General features: G+C 58.5%; 1 protein-coding gene across 1 annotated transcript in view; it reads left to right on the top strand.

The window, feature by feature from the left end:
• Positions 1-18,153, top strand: part of PTPRN2 (protein tyrosine phosphatase receptor type N2) — a gene marked incomplete at both ends in the record, with an annotated part of 716,654 nt that overhangs the window by 680,458 nt on the left and 18,043 nt on the right. The window contains 4 exons of the mRNA XM_080818767.1: positions 6,004-6,123; positions 7,055-7,221; positions 12,645-12,698; positions 15,564-15,628. Coding sequence (XP_080674893.1) covers positions 6,004-6,123; positions 7,055-7,221; positions 12,645-12,698; positions 15,564-15,628 — 406 coding nt within the window. The remainder of the gene's footprint in view (positions 1-6,003; positions 6,124-7,054; positions 7,222-12,644; positions 12,699-15,563; positions 15,629-18,153) is intronic.

Raw genomic sequence — 18,153 nt, 5'->3', positions numbered from 1 at the left:
CCTCTCGTATTACAGGGGAAGCGGCCTGAACCAGGTGCTTTCCACAGTGGCCGCGTTGATGCGTCGCCACGAGAAAGTCAGGCCACCCCGTTCACTGAGCTCGGATACGAGAGGACGACTTGCAGAGGGGAGCGGTAGAGCGGGGCACCGGCAGGCCCCCGGCCCCAGGACCTGCGACATTCTCCACAGGATGCGGACCGGTTGTCACCCCCGTTCCCCACAGGGCGGCTCAGCCAAGAGGACACCGGCCCGTCCCGCCGGACGGATGAGCTCTTTCAGCTGGAACCAGCAGCCGGCGAGCGGGGACGGGGCGCAGAGTCCGCAGCCCAGGGCAGAGGGCCTGCCCCGTCGGTGGGGGTCCCGCTGGTGCGTACCGGGCACTAACGCGGACGCTGGTAGCAACGTGTCACCGAGAAGAAAGCCCTCCCATCGAGTCCTGTCCCCCACTTTCCAAAAGTACTCCGTTATGAAGCCTTCACGGGGCAGGGGGGGGCACGCTCTCTTTCCCAAGAGGGATGGGCTGGGTTCAAATAGAGGGTTTTATCGATCACAGTTCTTGCCATGGTCCCATGGGAGAGCCCAAGAAGGCAAACGTTCTCTGTCCCGAGCACTTTCCACTGGGGGTCGGGGTGGGAGGCGAGAAGGGAGCGTGGGAGGAAGAGTCAGACAAAGCCCGAGCGGGCAGCATGCACACGGCGGGTCCCCAGGGCCCGGACATGGCCCGGGACTGAGTCCGTGTGTCTGCCCTGCCCTCGCGGCCCCGGGCCCGCGCCTGGTGGAGAGCAGAGGGAGGGAGGTGGCTGGTGCCTGGGCAGTCGACTCCGGCCACACATGGCCCTGTCGGAGGCATCATCGTCAAAGCCCGCAGGAGCCAAGCCAGTGTCCAGAGAAGCCCCCGCCTGGTCCCCAGGGCCAGCCCCAGCTTCGCCCAGCTGCAGGGCCCCCGCGGCCCCCTCGTCCCTCTTCCTCGGGGGACCCCATCACACCAGGGCTCAGGTCCGACGTCAACTCCTGGCCGTCCTGAGAGGCCCCACCCGAGAGCCTGAGCTTGTCCCAAAGCCCCATCGCTGTGTGATGCTCGTGATACATTGTCATCGGTCCTCCCCCCGGATGCCCTCTGGGTTGTGCGTGAAGGGGTCTCCTGCTTCTGGGACAGCAAGGAGTTGTGGGAGTGGACATTGGCTCCGGAGCCCCGTTAGCTTAAGGACTGGCTGGTTTTCAAGCACATTGTTGGGTTAAATTAAAGGAAATACAGGAACGGAGGAGACTTAATTTCTCGGGAAATCCCCTTCAGTCCCATGCCCGGGACGTGCCAGGACGTTTTACCGCAGATAGTTAGTCTCAGCAGACTCCGTACGCACAAGCTCACCACCTCCCCTCAACGTGGGGCTTGAAACCCCTGCTCTGCCGAGCCCTGTGACTCTGTAGGGAGCGCACGGCGAAGAGCCCTCTGTCCTCTCGGCAGCCTTCGCGCTCGGGCGGGCCTCGGTGAGAGGCAGATATCCTGAGGGTCTTCTCTCCTTCTTTAAAAAAGATTTATTTATTTGAGAGAGAACAAGAGAGCAGGAGCAGGGGAAGATGCAGAGGGAGAGCAAGAAGCGACTCCCCACGGAGCAGAGAGCCCTACGGACGCGGGGCTCCATCCCAGGACCCCGAGATCACGACCTGAGCCGCAGGCAGACGCTTCGCAGATGGAGCCCCCCAGGCGCCCCCGGGCCACCTGAGTTCCTTTTTCAGCCGGTGTTCCAGATCGCAGCTGCAAACATCCTGGCTGTTCTGCTTTTAAGTGCGTTCCTGGTTCCCTGTCCCCTCCCTCCGACCCCCTCCTCACCCACCTGCACCCCGCTTCTCTCCCTCCTTCTCCGGGAGGAAGAGAGCAGCAGCCTGAGCCAGCACGTGCTTGGAAGCAGACGACAGACGCCTGTCACCCGGAAGGTGAGCGAGGCTGAGGGACGGCAGACGACTCCGAGTGGCGACACTCCCTCGGGTCCAGGGAGCGTCCCCGACGTCCAGACACTGTGACGAGAGCCCGTAGGGACTGCCCAGGACTGGATGAAGCCGGCGTGCCGGGAAGCGTGTGCCCTGGCTCTGGGAACCCCTGCCTTACCGGGGTTCACGCCCAGCAGCCTCCCGCTAAGTGAGCCGCACCGTCTTCCCTAGAGAACGCGTACCCCGTTCCAGGCACACGGCAAGGATTTCTTACTGAGATGCCTTCTTTATGCCTGGTGGAGGGGATTCCAGAGGTCCAGACTGCCGTGTACGGCCTGTGGGATGGCGGCCATGTGACCGGCTTGGGCGCAGGGTGTCGGCACCCAACATCACACCGCCGGCGTGGACGGCGTCTTCATCGCCAAGGGAGGCCCATGGGGACGTGCTTGTGCGCCAAACAGCAGGTTGGGTGGGTGCGTTCTGAGCTGTGCACGGAGGACACGACAGAGGTTTCCCCGCCTGTCCCCAGAGTGGCTTGATGCAGAGCCCGTGACCGCAGGAAGCCTGCCGCAGCACACAGACGTGGTGTTGGGGGAGGCCAAGGGCGGGTTGGGGGGTCGACTGCAGAAAGTGTCCCAAACACTTGTTTTTCCCTTGTGGGTGTGCTTCAGACCATGGTAGAGCCAGCGGACGCCAGTGAGCCCGTAAGGAGGAAAATGCAAGTGTTACTAAACCTTGTTAACTGACTCCTAAAATGTGAGTCATCTTCCTCTTGGCCAGACTTCAGATGTCTCTGCTCAACCTGTAAAAGTAAGTCCAGCACAGAAATGAGCTGCACGGTCAGGCCCGTGGGGGCTACGGCGCCCACGAGAAGAGCCGTCCGCCTCATGTGCCCACGGCTCCAACACCCGTGCACATGGTTCCCGTGCTCAGAAAACGAAAAACAAAAAAGCGTTTCTGGCGTTGAGCGGGTCCCGGGAGAACTCCTTCCAGGCCTGCCTTTGACAGGATTTTCTTTATCTCCTTTTACAGAAATATTCAAGGGGTCTCTTCTAAACACATGTGTTGTTTTCAGCTGAGCATCCGCTAGAACCAGACACGGTCCTGGCTGCCGGGGAGAGTGGAAACAGCGCCCAGACCAGCCTCTGGTCTTCTCAGAGATGCTGGGCCGGTGGGAGAAAGACATGAGCACAGAACAAGGATGACAAAGGTAGAAAGGGACACATCACAAGAGATCTAAGTACAGAGAGCAGTTTCATGCCTTGAGGGAGCGGGCGCCTGGCGGAGGACGTGACCTGGGCGTCCTGCGATTGTGGATGGGTCAGCGTTCCTTTAATCAGGTCTCCATGGGGCTTTCAAAGAGTTTGATTTGCTGAATATTAGTCTTCAAGACAGAGTTTGGATGAAGAGACACTGTGGTTTCTTTCCATCTGCTTTAATTAGGCTCGTCTGTGCCCCTGGAGCTGCGGGCACACTCGTCTGCCGCGTCATCCCAGAGACTCAGCCTGGGGCGGGCTCCTAGGGACTGGCGGCCAGTGGTGGCACAGGACATTGGGACCACTCCCAACCCTGCAGTGGACCATTGCTGAAGAAGAGGCTGGTGGGGACCCAATATACCAGAGGCCGCCATGGCCACCGCCTCGATGTGTGAAGCCACGCCGTGGAGGCATCCCGGGTCTGAGCGGCCGCCCCGGAGCATCTGAGCAGAGGCTCTCCAGCAAGTGGGACGCGGTTCCTCCGAGCACGGCCCCGTTTATACTCAGGACTCCGCCCTGGAGGCTCATGTTCCGTCCACGTTGGTGGCCTCATCTGGATCCAGGGACGGAAGCAGGTGCTTCCCATTTGGGAAAAGTCACCAGACGGAGGGAGCTGCGGGCAGGACAGCAGAGCCCTGGGGCGCACCGCAGGGCGCTGTGCCCATCCGGCTCTCAGCAGGGACTTCAGTCACCTCGCAGCCTCCCGACGTGCTGGGTGTCTGGTGAAGGTGCCCGGTAGACCAGGCGGTGACCGGGAGTGTCGTGCTCTCTGATACTGGACAGGAAAGTGCTGGAAATCACCATTCCTGGCATCCGCACATCTAGCTCACTCACTCGGCACACGGAGATCCTCGGGGTGGACCACTGCTTCCCGGAAGAGAGAGAGAGGAGGGTGCCCCAGAGAGCGGCTGCACAGCCGGGTACTGCCCGAGGCCCGGGGAAGCCACAGAAGCAGAAGCAGAGAAACAACCGGTCCCTGTTTCTGGTCCCTCTGGCGTCCTGGATCCCACCGGAGCCCGCAGTAACGGTGCGGATCAGCGGCTGGTGCGAGGCGAGGACAGGGCCGGTGGCCCGCACATGGACTCCCGCCACCAGCCAGGTGGACACAGGGAGCCGAGCCGCCTGTTGGCATGATTTACTCCGTCCCCCTTTCTGCCCACAGGCTCGGCGACCTAGAAAGCAATATGATCCCCGAGAGCGCCTCTGGGATTGTTTGTTCAAATTGTTTCATTTGGATTTCATCCCAACCAGGTCTCCGGAGAGCCGACGGGCTCCTGAACGGAGACGCCCGGCGCGCAGGCCAGTGAGCAGGGCTGCCCGGCCGGGAGGACCCGTCCTCCAACAAGGGGCTTTCTAATGTCACACTTGGGTGGCAGAAGCCGAGTATCCGATGATTGGTTTACGGTCTAGATCATTGTATTTTTATTACACTCATAAAATCTGTGTTTCTCCTCATTTTCATAATGGCTTCAATGAGCTTCTCCGCCTTCTGAAGACACATTAAACGGTTCTGTGCAGGAAGGACCAATTTAGTGGGGCGGGCTGCGACGCCTGAGAGCTGCGAGAGAGACGCACGCCCGGAATTCTCCCCCCGCGGCAGGCCGTGCGCTGAGGAAAAGGCAGGCACGTAGGTTCGGGTGAAATTCATATTTATTTGTGGGCTTTTTCATAAACCCCGGCACCTTCCATGAAATTCCAAGATTAACGAGACGCTGGGCCGTGCGGGAAAAGCATCGACCCTTCCCATCACGCGGAAATATAAATCAGTGTTCAAAGAGGGAAACACCGTGGACTCGTCCCTTCGTAAAATATAACTTAAAGGGGGTTAGTGACGTGAACTAGGGAGGAAACGCGTTTTATATCTGAGCTATGTGGATTTTTTTTAAATGACGAGATTCTAATTGGATCATTCTATCTGTATTTAAAAGAAATAGAAGCTTTCTTAGATACTAAGTTTACGTCTAAATGCAGCTGCTTGTAAATATTTCTGTGAAGTCCCCGTAACCCACCGTGGGCAAAGCAGACGCGTCTCGGCTCTGCAGTTCACCAGGCTGACACACTCCGCGGCGCCGCCTCTGCGTGGCCCACGGAACCAGCGGTCTCGGTCTCGGTGACGGCGCTGCAGGGTTAACACTCAGGCCCACGGCCACTGGGCTGGGGGCTGGAGAGGACGCCCCGCAGAGGGCCCTGGTGCCTGCCCTGCTCCACGTCCGGGTGTGTGTCCATCTGCTCGCTGTGGCTTGTAACGCGGCTACTGTGAATTGTGTTCGTGGCCTAGGGTGTCCAGATTCCGTGGAGGTAAATGAAACCCCAGCCACGGCTCTCTGCAGGCAGAGTCTGCTTCCCATAGGACGGCAGCTTCACAAAGCAAAACTGTTTTCTAGTCACGCAGAATAATGACAACGACCGAAAAACAGTCGCGCCGACCAGTTTCCTTCCGCACCGCATGCGGGAGCAGACGTGCCCCCAGCGGCGCTGCTGGGGACAGCGTCAGAGGCCACGCTGCCTGTTCGTACCGTGTGGTAGAAGGTTCCCTCCATAGATCCAAAGCTGGGAGGCCAGACGGCTGAACATGGGTCTCGGGAGGTTCTAAAAGGTGTGAAATGAGCCACTGGTGGTGTGTTTTTCATATTTTATGGAGCGTGGAAGCTACAGGGCATATTCAGCGGCGGGAAGCCAGCCACGGAGGAGGTGTGGCCAAGGAGAGGGCAGTGCTCGTGCGTGAGCCCCCGTGGCCCGTGTCACGGAGCGCAGGGATTGCATGCGTCACTCGGGACCCGGCAGTCACGCGGTGGCCGTGGCCTGTCTCTGTCTGCAGATGGTGTGGGAGAGCGGCTGCGTGGTCATCGTCATGCTGACGCCCCTCTCGGAGAACGGCGTCCGGCAGTGCTACCACTACTGGCCCGACGAAGGCTCCAACCTCTACCACGTCTACGAGGTACTCCCGCAGAGGACAGGAGCGGCCCCGCTGGGAGCAGGGCCCCTCCTCGGGAAGGCAGGCAGGCAGGCGTCCCCAGGGCCCCGCAGTCCATGGACCCCCAGACCCACCAAACAGCCGTGCTATGGTGCCCTGGGCTCTGGCATAAATTTTAAAGCTTCAGGGTTCCAAATTCAGACAGAAGGAACCAAAAAACACTTATGTCCCAAGGAGGCCCATGGAGCCAGGCCCCGAGCGATACACCCTCCTGGGCCTGTTGTAGGAAGAGCCTGCTGGCACCGTGGCCTCCTGCGGCGCCCGAGGCTGTGGAGGCGCAGATTCGACGCTTCTTCCCTTGCCGGACCCTCTGCCCACATCGACGATGAACTGTGCCGACTTGGGCAGTTCAGCACGAACCCGCATGAGCCCGTTGTTCCGCATTAAACATCAGTCAGAATGCAGAGTCCCGTGGGGGGTGGGGGCGTGAGGACCAGCCCCAGCTCAGAGTCCTGGCTTTTCGGCCACTGAGCGTGGCCTTGACCCCGAGAAGTGCCCAGTCCCACTGTCTGCACGAACCCCTTGGTCTCCTCCCCACCTGGAGGTGATAACCACCTGCGGTGAGATCTAAGGTGCAGTGGAACCCGCTGGTGTTTCTGTTCCAAAGCATAGTTTTTTGGCAGGTTTAGATGGCTTAGAAATACAAAGGATGAAAGCTAGAATCACTTTGGATTGTAACATAATTTTCTAACAATTTGGCTAATGCACCTGAGCGATATTAAAAACCCACAGTTATTGTTTGCATAAACCCGGTTAAAACTGAGAAGGTAGGAGGGGCCGTCCGGCCGCTGCCGACCCATGTGCGGTCCCCGCAGTGCTCGGCCTTCGCTGCTCAGAGCGCCACGGTGCTCAGACAACGCTTTACGCTCCCTGTGCCCCCTGTCCTCCTGTCCAGGTGAACCTCGTCTCCGAGCACATCTGGTGTGAGGACTTCCTCGTGAGGAGCTTCTACCTGAAGAACCTTCAAAGCAACGAGACGCGCACCGTGACGCAGTTCCACTTCCTGAGCTGGTATGACCAGGGCGTGCCTTCCTCCGCGAGGTCCCTCCTGGACTTCCGCAGGTATGACCAACAGCCCTGCAAGCAGGGTAACGCGATCGGAGCGCGGGCGTGAGAGGAGGGAGCGCGGTCCAAAGCCAGGTTTCCTGTGTCTAAGGGGTCATGTGCCGTACGACGCGCCATCTGTCTGTACTTACACATCATAAACATACGGTCGACCCTTGAACAGCACGGGCTCGGGGCGCCAGCCCCCAACACAGTGGAAAATACACGTTTAACTTTTGGCTCCCCCAAAACTTCACTATAATAAGCCTCTGATGACTGGAAGCCTTACCCGCGACACAAGAAGTCTGTCAGCACATCCTGGTGTGCTAGGTGTACTGGACCCTGCGGTCCTACAGTACAGTGTGCCGGAGAAGAGAAAACATTATGAAGAAAATCACAAGGAAGAGAAAATACATTTTCAGTGCCGTGCTATATTTATCGGAAAAAAATTCGGGTGTGAGTGAACCAGCACGGCTCAGAGCTGTTCCAGGTCAGCGGTATCTTCCGTATGACACCAAAGAGAGGGGAGGGGAAGGGGGTTCGATGACGGTACATGGTACCTGCAAGGTGTTTTCTGGTTTTACAGGAGTTAAAATGGGGGCACGTAGCCACGTTAGAATTGTGGAAACGTGGTCATTGTTTCTGATAAGATTCTCCAAGTGGTGGAGTCCTGAAGGTCCTGCTTCGCAGGATGGTGATGAGGAAAAGGCAGGTTCTTAGTTTGGATACTCTCTGGTCGGACGGGATAATGAGACGTAACAGGCGTGGGCCCGGATCCGGCCCGGGGGACCTTAGACCTTGGGGGAGAGCGTGGATGGAATTAGCGCACGACTGTGTGTTCCAGTGCGGTTTGGAAGCCGACAGTCTGGAAACATCCCGTCTCTGCTCACGCCCCACCGGCCGGCTGCCCAGGGGGCTGTCTGGCGCTAGAGGGAGGTTACTGAGCTGTTGAGGTGAATGCCGGACTCCGTCTTTCAGGAAGCTATTGACAAGGCAAAAAAGGGGGGCATTCGGGATGGAAGCTTGGCTTGTCCATTGGACTCGGTGGTGACAGGGGCCAGCACGAGCTGGTGCCTATGGCGATCGAGAATGAGCAGCCACCCAGCGAGGCAGGCGCCGAGCGGCGCGTTGCCGGAGCTCTCGGCTCTGCGGAGCCCTCTCACGCTTAACCAGAGTTGGAAACCCGCCTCATCGCAAAAGCAGGCACACGTCCAGAACAACGAACTAGGAAATAAAGTGCACCTTAGTCCAGCGTAGTTCCCCACCCCGGAGGGATTCGTATCCGAGTAGTTACCATCCTTGAGTCTGTGGCCGTGTCACACGAGACAGTGGGGTTTCAGGCTGATCGCTGCGTTTCTTGAATTTGTGTGTTAGACATTCTTAAGTTTATTGTGATACTCTTTCTTTTGCCTTTTAGTCTACTTTGAAAAGCAAAACAAAATCTTTATTTGAATAGTTCTTTGGATCAAATAGCGTGGGAAAGAGCTCCCGGAGAGATGGGCACGTGGTGTCCCAGCCGTGGCGCACGTTTGGTGACCCCGCCCAGAGATTCCGAGCATGCACAGTACAGAGAGTCCTGAACGCACCCCAAAGCACTGACTGCGCAGTTCCCTCTCAGTCCATCCCTGCGTCCTGGCTAGCCGATAACTTTCCTTAAAGCACGTTTCTTTCTAAAGGCGGGCTACCTAAGTATCTGACCTAGAGCACATTTCCTTAGATAGTGTCTTGGGAAGCAGTCATTACTGGCCAAAGGATGTGGCTACAAAGAGAGACCAGCTTCGTCTTTATGCTCACCCAGTGTGTTTGCACATACAGGCTATGGGCGGACGTGGAAATCCATATCCCTATATGGAACGGAACAATACACGTCCAGCCCTCGGTGCGTACAACCTGCCCCGAGAAACACGGATGCCCCGAGTTCCCTCTCCCCAGAGGCTTAGGAGATAAGGCTCCGGGAGGTTTTTGTTCAGGTGACATGTGCCAGTCTATTAGAATCAAAAGCTTTGCGGGCTTACCTGACTCGGCACCGCCCAGGATTCCAGACCAGCCTGCCGTCGCGGACTCCCTGGACGGTGGGCGGCAGCCCCCATGTTCTTGGAGGCATCGCGCTCGGGCACGGATGGCCGCTCTGGGGTTTTCTGGGTAGAAGAACCTCCCAAAAGTCAGCAATCGGAAGGGGGCATCGGCTTCCGGAGACACTGGTCACCTTATGCACAGGTCCCCCCGCCAACCCCCGTCCCCGACCACGCACTCCACCTTCCCCCGCTCTGGCCAGGGTGCGTCAGGCACGGAGACGTGTGATTATGCACTTCGGGAGCCCAGAGGGAGCACATTTCCACTTTAAAGAGGAGCTGCTAAAGCCAGGAGATAATCAGCATCACATGTGAGGGCTTTGCTTTTAAAAATTCTCTCTCTCCGTCTGTGTCTCTGAGCCTCTCCCTTCTTGCTGTACGCAACGGCACTCACAACGCTGACCCCTGTAGAAACGGACAGACCCTTACTTTGCCAGCTCGTGAGCGGTGGCCAGTGTCATTTTTGTGATGTTGCAGCTAGTAATATGAGCCCAGTTGCATAGTCACAAAAGTGATCATTGGAGGCTGTGACTCTGCTGCAAGGCAGTGTGGGAAGCCCCTTTCCTGAGCCTCTAACGACCTCTGACCTTGGCTTGCTGTTGGTTGCACGATGGTTCCTTCTCACTCAGGGACCCGCGGGTTGGTTTGTATGACTAATCGTTCTTTCTCAGTGAATTCCTCCTGCTGAAATATATATAATATCCATTTTTCTGAACGTTTGCAACCTTTCGCCGACTGCTGATTTGTTCTAATCGAGTCAAACAAGACAGCTGTGTATCGCTTATCTGCACGAACGCCCTGCGCCTCTGTCTGGGGTCGACCAGGTGAACGCTTCTGTTGACGATGTGATGCTGTTACTTTTCTATTTGTGATGTCTTACGTTGTAACAATACAAGCCTCTGATTCTTTGTAAATAAAACTCTCCACCCGGCAGCACGCTGTATGCCCGCTGGGCTCCTGGCGGTTCGTAAATAGGTTCAGCGGGGGCGGGGCCCGCGGGGAGGGTTACACGGCAGTGAGCCCTCCCTGGGTCCAGCCAAGGCGGCCGGTCACCGCGCCCCGGAGAAAGCAGCTCTCTATTCTGTCACGTAAGAGCAGGGACCGCAGGGCACTTACCGGAGCACTCCGTCTTCTCTAAGAGCAGTTATCCTCAGTGCACTCTGCCAGAAATGGGGCTGACCAGCTATAAACGGGACGCTGCTGCTCTCCTGGCCCCTTCGGTGACGGTTTTCTGAAACCGGTACAGTCTAAACAAGGGAATCTGGGGGTCGTTTGTTTCTTCCTTTTTTTTTTTTTTTTTTAAATGTACTACTTCCATGCTCGGCCCCATCAGAAGAAATGCCCCAAACCTGGAGACTGAGCCGTGTGCGAGCAGGCAAACGTTGGGGAGAGTCGTTGCAAACCCAGCCTGGGCCACCAAGTAGGACACGGCCAGACTGTTCGCATCGAAAAGATCCAGCGACCAAGAGATTTCTAGTAAAACCTTGTGTTCGAAACTAAAAGGCCCGTAGGAACGAACCTTCCCCAAATCGAGTCTGAGCCTGGGCTTGCTTGATTGGCACGCGCACGCACCGTGCACACACACGCAGGCCCACGCCGGGCCCGCGGGCATGTGCGCAGCCTGGGGGGGCCTGCGGGCCTCTCGGTGCCCACGTCTGAGGTTCGTCCTGCGGGTCTGGCGTCCATTTTGTCAGACCTAAAGCTCATGTTGCCTTTACAACCTGAGTTAATAATGGGAGTTTAAAGATTTTTTTTCTTAATTTTTAAGTAATCTGTACACCCCACCTGGAGCTCGAACTCACGACCCCGAGAGTCGCACGCTCCACCAACGGAGCTGGCCAGGGGACCCAAAGAGTGGGAGGCTTTAGAAGGAGAAATTAAGAGATTTGTTTTCCAATCCATTTGATTCTCAAAGGTCCGAGAACCTTCCGGGCATCCTGGCCTGCCGCTGATTTTAATGAGCTCACTCGTACCTTCACCTTCCCGCCAAACCCTCACACTACAATGACCTCGAAAGTGAGAAAAAGCTCCAGCAGAAATAGCGACATGGCGACAGGGACCCTGAGCAGTAGTTCCTCCATGTTTCTGGGTCTTCTCTTCTTAAGATGGTTTCGGGTGGTCTGCGTGTTCCACATGGTGCGGGAGGCAGCCCCTGATCAAGGGCTACCCAGGGGCCTCGGGCGTGGCCCGTCTTGGGGGCACGTTGTACCCAGGCTCCCTCTTTGTTGTTTGGGGGCCGTGTGGACCTCACTCTGTTGGGCCCGTACAGGAACTAGGAGCGGCCACCCTCTGCTCTGGGGGCGGACGTGGAAACACCTGCTGGGTGCCTGGGCGGGCTGCCGGCTCCCTTCCGCACACACCCCCCCACCTCCCGACCCCTCAGCTCTGGGGTTTCGGGACGAGGCCACCGACTGACAGAATATGAGCTTCCAGCTGTCCTGTGCTGGGCGGGCGAGACTGTGCAAAGAACGGTGACGTCTTCCCACGTCTGGTGCAAGGAAAAGGATTTTTGTTTTCTGCACTGCCATTCGTTTTCAGCTTTGCTTCATGTCATACACTGTAGAAATTCATAGGGAGCGTTTTAGAGCACAGCCCCGCACACGTTGTTCCACTGACTTTTCTCTGTGCAGAAATATTTTATTGAGAATTCCGATGCCCTTTGTAAACACGCTTAGTTGTTTCATGTTTCACTGACTTCCGACAAACTTGAGCTCATACAGTGCATTTGAAATCGGTGCTTTGTTTTGATTTAGGGCTCGGTGACAACATAATCTATGCTTATTGTTAATTCTTCTAAACTGTGGTGTAAAATCTGCACAACAGAGTTGCTTGTAAACACACGCATATTCATACAAAGGAAGGACTTGTCTCCACTGCGGTTTCTCGGCGATGTAGAGCTCCCGCCGACGGACAGAACCAAGAGGCCCTGTGAGACGCTGGAGACGATAGTCGTGTTACGTTCCAGTATGATGTCTAGGGTGTAAGAAACGTGGGGCATAAATGGCAGAACTCAAATGTTTTAGCAAGGAATCTAGATCCTCCCGTCGCCACCAAGCAGCCCGGGTGACTGGAGTCTTAGACGGGGCAGTGGGACAGGCTGGTGACAGAGGCTGTGGGATCCCGCTGGGAAAGGGGAAGTGTGGAAATGTAATAACTGCTTTTAAAGCTCTGTTTCATCCCTTGATATTGAACAGAAAAATAAATCTTTGAAAATATGTGTGTAATTTTGATTCTCTTTGTTAAAAGAAGCTACGGTTGCAAAACGATGTCACAGACACGGTCTGTTGGTTCGGGCTTAGGAGTTCGTCTGCAAAACCGAAGACGGGAGTCGTAGTGCATAACCATGATTTCTGTCTCTTTTTATTTCAGAAAAGTAAACAAGAGCTACAGGGGCCGTTCTTGTCCAATAATTGTTCACTGCAGGCAAGTACCACTCCTCACGCGAATTACCCCGTCCTCGCTACCTGAGAAGGAGCCACAGTTACATTCCCACGCCGAGCTTTCTCGCTGCCTCACACACGCAGCTATTGGCACCGCTGAAGGAGACCGGGCTGCGGACGGAAGGTCCAGGCTGCGCGGCTGCGTGTGCCCCGCTGGGCTGGTCCACCGGGGCATGTGGCCGCCGCCACACATGCGTGTCCTCACACCCTGTTTGTCTCAGGCCCGCACGCTGCCTGCGCACAAACACCGTGGGATGGTGTTTTCCATCTGCGGCCTTGTCTCAGCCGCCAGCTCACTTAGCTGAGGTTTGGAACTGAGAGGCTGGGACATGCTCGGGGCCGTCAGGAGCAGGGGCAGAGTCGGGAATTAGCACAGGGCTGGCCTCACCCAGCTTAGGATGCGAGTCTGGCCATGCAGTAAGATCCAGGGGCTCCTCAAGCCCGTTGCACCCACACAGACAAGCAGAGGTCCCACCAGAAGCTCCGTGTCTTGGTGCCCTCTCGTCTGGGCTTCACTCCCAACTCCTTGGGGTAGAGAACCGTGCTCCGACTTGTGGAAGTGTCTTAGAGCACGTTCCCTTCTGCTGGGATAGAAAGGATCTCTCCAAGGATCAGACACCCAGTCTGTCCGTGCGGCCAAGAAGTGTACGTGTGTGTGCGTGTGTGAGTGAGTGTGCCTGTCGGGTGTGTGCCTGTGAGTGCTTGTCAGGTGTGTGCGTGTCCCTGTGAGATGTGTGTCTGTGTATGAGTGTGCCTGTTGTGTGCATCTCTGTGTGTGTGTCGGGTGCCTGCCTCTGTGTGTATGTGTGAGTGTGTGTGTGTTGGGTGTGTATCTGTGTGTGTGTGTGTCGAGTGTGTGTGTGTGTCGGGTGCCTGCCTCTGTGTGTGTGTGTGCATGTGTGTGTATTGGTTGTGTATCTGTGTGTGTGTGTGTCGAGTGAGTGTGTGTGTCGGGTGCCTGCCTCTGTGTGTGTGTGTGCATGTGTGTGTATTGGTTGTGTATCTGTGTGTGTGTGTGTGTCGAGTGAGTGTGTGTGTCGGGTGCATGCCTCTGTGTGTGTGTGTGTGCATGTGTGTGTGTGTGTTGGTTGTGTATCTGTGTGTGTGTGTGTGTGTCGAGTGAGTGTGTATGTCGGGTGCCTGCCTCTGTGTGTGTGTGTGAGAGGTGTGTGTGTGTGTTGGTTGTGTATCTGTGTGTGTGTGTGTGTCGAGTGAGTGTGTATGTCGGGTGCCTGCCTCTGTGTGTGTGTGTGTGTGAGGTGTGTGTGTGTGTTGGTTGTGTATCTGTGTGTGTGTGTGTGTCGAGTGAGTGTGTATGTCGGGTGCCTGCCTCTGTGTGTGTGTGTGTGTGAGGTGTGTGTGTGTGTTGGTTGTGTATCTGTGTGTGTGTGTGTGTCGAGTGTGTCTGTCGGGTACCTGCCTCTGTGTGTGTGTGTGAGGTGTGTGTGTGTGTGTTGGGTGTGTATCTGTGTGTGTCGAGTGAGTGTGTCTGTCGGGTGCCTGTCTCTGTGTGTGTGTGTGAGTGTGTGTGTGTGTTGGGTGTGTATCTGTGTGTGTGTGTGTCGAGTGAGTGTGTGTGTCGGGTGCCTGCCTCTGTGTGTGTGTGTGAGTGAGGTGTGTGTGTGTGTGTTGGGTGTGTATCTGTGTGTGTGTGTGTGAGTGAGTGAGTGTGTCCGTCGGGTGCCTGCCTCTGTGTGTGTGTGTGTGAGTGTGTGTGTGTGTTGGGTGTGTATCTGTGTGTGTGTGTGTGTGTCGAGTGAGTGTGTGTGTCGGGTGCCTGCCTCTGTGTGTGTGTGTGTGAGTGAGGTGTGTGTGTGTTGGGTGTGTGTCTGAGTGTGTGCCAGCACATGTGGCGTGTCCCTGTGTGTGTCCGTGTGCGTCCCTGGGGTCTGTGACAAGGACCCGAGCCGGCCGTGGTCTGGGGCCCTCGGAGAGCAGAGAGAAGAGGCTGGAGGCACGGGTGCCCTGCGGCAGCAGCAGCGGCCGGTGTGTGCGGGTGTCCCAGGAACCATGGGAGGGAGGGAGGCCCGTCCAAACCAGGACAGCTAGGTGTCACCTGGGGAGCAGCGGGGACAGGGTGGTGAGCGAGCTCCTCACACGTACAGACCCTGCGGGTCCCCGCGGCTTTTCCAGCCCCAGGTTTGAGGGTCTGGTAAAGCCAGAGCCCGTGAGCCTTTCCCACAAAGGCCCCCCGAGGCCCCGCCAGCTCTCCCGGGACCGTGGTCACGTAATTCCTGATCCTGAAGTGGGCACGACCGCCTCTGCTGGGAGTACGCATGTGACAGTCCCCATCTAGCAGCCGCTTCGGGAGTGGGGACTCTCGGGCGGGGGGAGACACGCTCTCGCGCCCCACCAAGCAGCCGCCTTCCCCAGAAAGGCCCTCCCTGCCCTCCGAGGGCCGCTGCCCTGTCCCAGGGACGCTGCCGCGGCGGCTGGGGCGACCTCGCTCACCGCCAGGGCAGACGCCCTCGGCACAGACACGGCCAGACTCGTGTGTCGTTCATTCTGACGAAACCGACCACATCTTTGGCCAGAGAGGGAGGCGAGGGGGAGGCGGGAGCGAATCTGCACGGACACGAGCTCATCCCTCTGCGCTGACGCTCAGCTCCCGCGGCCGGCCCTCCTCTACCCCTTCCTCCAGCCCCTCCTCCCTCCCTCCTCCCCTCCCCCCCTCCTCCTCCCCCCTTCCCCTCCCATCCCGACTTTCTTCGTCTTTCTCTCCAAGTCAAGCCTCCCTCTCCCCTCGTGAGCCTCACTCAGACGTGGAGGGAAATGCGCCGTCCCTGGCTTCGGTGGGCGTGGGGGTCCCGCGGCCGCGCTGTTCTCACGTCTCCCCTTCCGTTGGCAGCGACGGCGCGGGCAGGAGCGGCACCTACGTCCTGATCGACATGGTTCTCAACAAGATGGCCAAAGGTGAGGCGGGCAGCGTGGCTGCTTTGTGGCGGCTGAGCCGGGACCACGTAGCCGTGGCAACCTGGGGGGACCCCTCTCCCCGGCCTCGGTCCCTTCCATGAGTCACGTGAAAGCCGTCCGCGCGAGCAGGGTGTTTCTCGGGCTGGTGCCCGTGGCCAGGGCGGCGCTCGGCCCAGCGCGGGGTGCGGGTAAGCAGCCGCCACCGCCTGGGGCCCGGAGAGCCTCCCCGCGGAGGCCGAGCCAGCCACGGGCGCAGCCGCCGGAGCGGCCCCGGTGTCTTCCATGTCCTCTGTGCGAGCCCCCCTGTTGCCGCAGCTGGGTGAGCAGGGTGCCGTGGCCCTCCCCGCTGCGGGCCCTCGCACTCTGGCCCGCACTCTTCACCCCTGCAGCACCCGACCCGGGAGGAGGAGGCTCGGTTCCCGCACGGGCGGCCCGCCAGGCCGCGAGCAGCTCGGCAGGGGCAGAGCTTAGCCCCCCACCCCCTGGGCCCCCCAGATGTGTGGACACTGAGCTGCTCGGGTTGCTGGGACGTGCTCTCCAGACCGAAGCCGGGGGGCGTCTCTTCAGAGACCAGGGAGCGCACCCCACAGCCACTTTTGGGGAAGGACACACATGGGACCCAGCTCTTGGAGAGTCCTGGCGAGTTCCCACGGCGACTCAGGAAACCGCTCTTCCCCTCATGCCCGTCTGCGTCCCACGGGACCTGGAAGGGGGGCCCGCCGAGGTGGGGACCCAGCCCTCCCTCTCACCCGAGAACAGAACATTCTCTTGGTCTGTACACACACGTGCACACACCTGCGTATTCTCAGCGACAGGCCCCAGCCTTCCGGGACAGCCGTCCTTCATCGTTTGTCCAGAAGCAAGAGCAGGTGCTGATTACAGAGGTGATTTTCAGTGCATGTTCCCGCGGATGCCGGCGAGCCCGAACTAAGCAATTTCCTCACCCCACTTTCTCCTGGTGACAAAGGAGAAAAGCGGACGCACCACCAGACCAAGGATGTGGTCGTGAGCCCTGTTCTACCCGTAAGGACCAGCACACCTGAGTGACGGATGCGCATGACTGGTGACCGGAGGGTCAGCGGCAGATCCAGCGCCCCACCCTCCGTGTCGGCAGCCCCCGGGCCAGCCACCGCGGAGAGCAGGAAATGAGCTTTGCACCATCAGATCTTACTTTAAGTGCCCAAATGAGCCGAAGTGCGAACACAGGAGCCAAACCAAACAGACAGACAGTCTGGTGCCGGTTTTAATGACGTCTTTTGGGTTTGGGTCCTAACACAGCCCTAACTTCTTTAGTTAGAAGTTTTCTGACCCTCGATGGCACTCTGGCTTCCGAGGACATCTTTTCATTTGCAAATCTGCAAGTACCGGGGGCTCAGAGCTCTCAAGAGAATTGGTCTTTCTTCCCTCACGCCCGCCTTCCTCTGCCGGTCGCACCTGTGCTATTTCCCCGCGGCTGGACCAGGATTCCCTCCGAAGGCTGCGCACGGTTGTTGCTGTTTGACATGACGCCGTGTGGGTGAATCAAGGCGACAAGGGAAACATGGGGCCCATCTGCGTCCGACGGGAGTCCGGCTCACCCACAGAGAGTGGACGGACGTCCCGGCTCTCTCAGCCGTGGGTCACGGGGGTGTCCTAGATTTTCAGAGGCGCAGGCCGGCTTCACCGGAGCAGCGGCTGAAGGATGTCGCAGCCCCTGAGCCGGCCGGGGCGGGGCGGACTTCATTGTCCGAGCTCGGCCGGTCCGAGGGCCTCTGCTGCTGCAGGGCCCGCAGCTCCCCCTCCGGCGCTCGAGCCTTCAACAATGCAGCCCAGCCGCGCGGAACGGGCCAGCCGAGGAGGGCCGCCTTCGGGCCGTTCTGTTCTTCACCTGCTCCTTCTGCGGGGGTGGGGGGGTACGAGTGAAATCCTCTGACCTGGGGCCCAGGACTGGGTCTCAGGAGAGATCAAAGGGCAGGGCGGCCCCTGGCTGGCCAAGGTAGGTCTCTCCCAGGCCGCCACACTGCGCAGCTGCCTGGGGTTTTGTTCTGGGCTCGCAGGTCGCGGGGCGGTGCGGCCGGGCTGCCTTTGTCTGGCCTGGGAAGCCGCAGGCCGAGCCGCAGACCCAGCGGTCATCGGACGATCAAAGGCCCCGAGGCTGGACACGAAACCTTTCTTCCCGTTTCCTTTTCTTAGAAGGAATGAATCGCATGAGGACCAAAGAAAGCCCTCGCGACGCGCCCCCCGCGGCCTCCGGGGCCCCAGGCCCACGCGGGGCACCCACACCCGCGCCCACGGACTCGGCTCCCGCGGATTAGGGCCCGCGTCCTATTCGGAGCCTCGGAGAACGCGCGAGGTATCCTTCCAGCTTCTTCTCCACCCCCGGCTCAGTAGCAGGCAGACGACGGGGCAGCCGCAAATCAAAGCTCTCTGCGCCGCGGTTGAAGCCTCCACACGTTCCTCCGCAGCCCCGAGCGCGCTTGTCACTCGTCGTCGTCACTAGCCTGGTCGGGGTGCGTTTCCGGAGCGCAGGGCTCCTCGGGGAGCGG

Source organism: Martes martes (genome assembly GCF_963455335.1).
Source record: "Martes martes genome assembly, chromosome: 11".
Taxonomy (NCBI): domain Eukaryota; kingdom Metazoa; phylum Chordata; class Mammalia; order Carnivora; family Mustelidae; genus Martes; species Martes martes.
The sequence above is the reverse complement of the archived record's forward strand: the minus strand, read 5'-3'. Positions and strand labels throughout refer to the sequence as shown.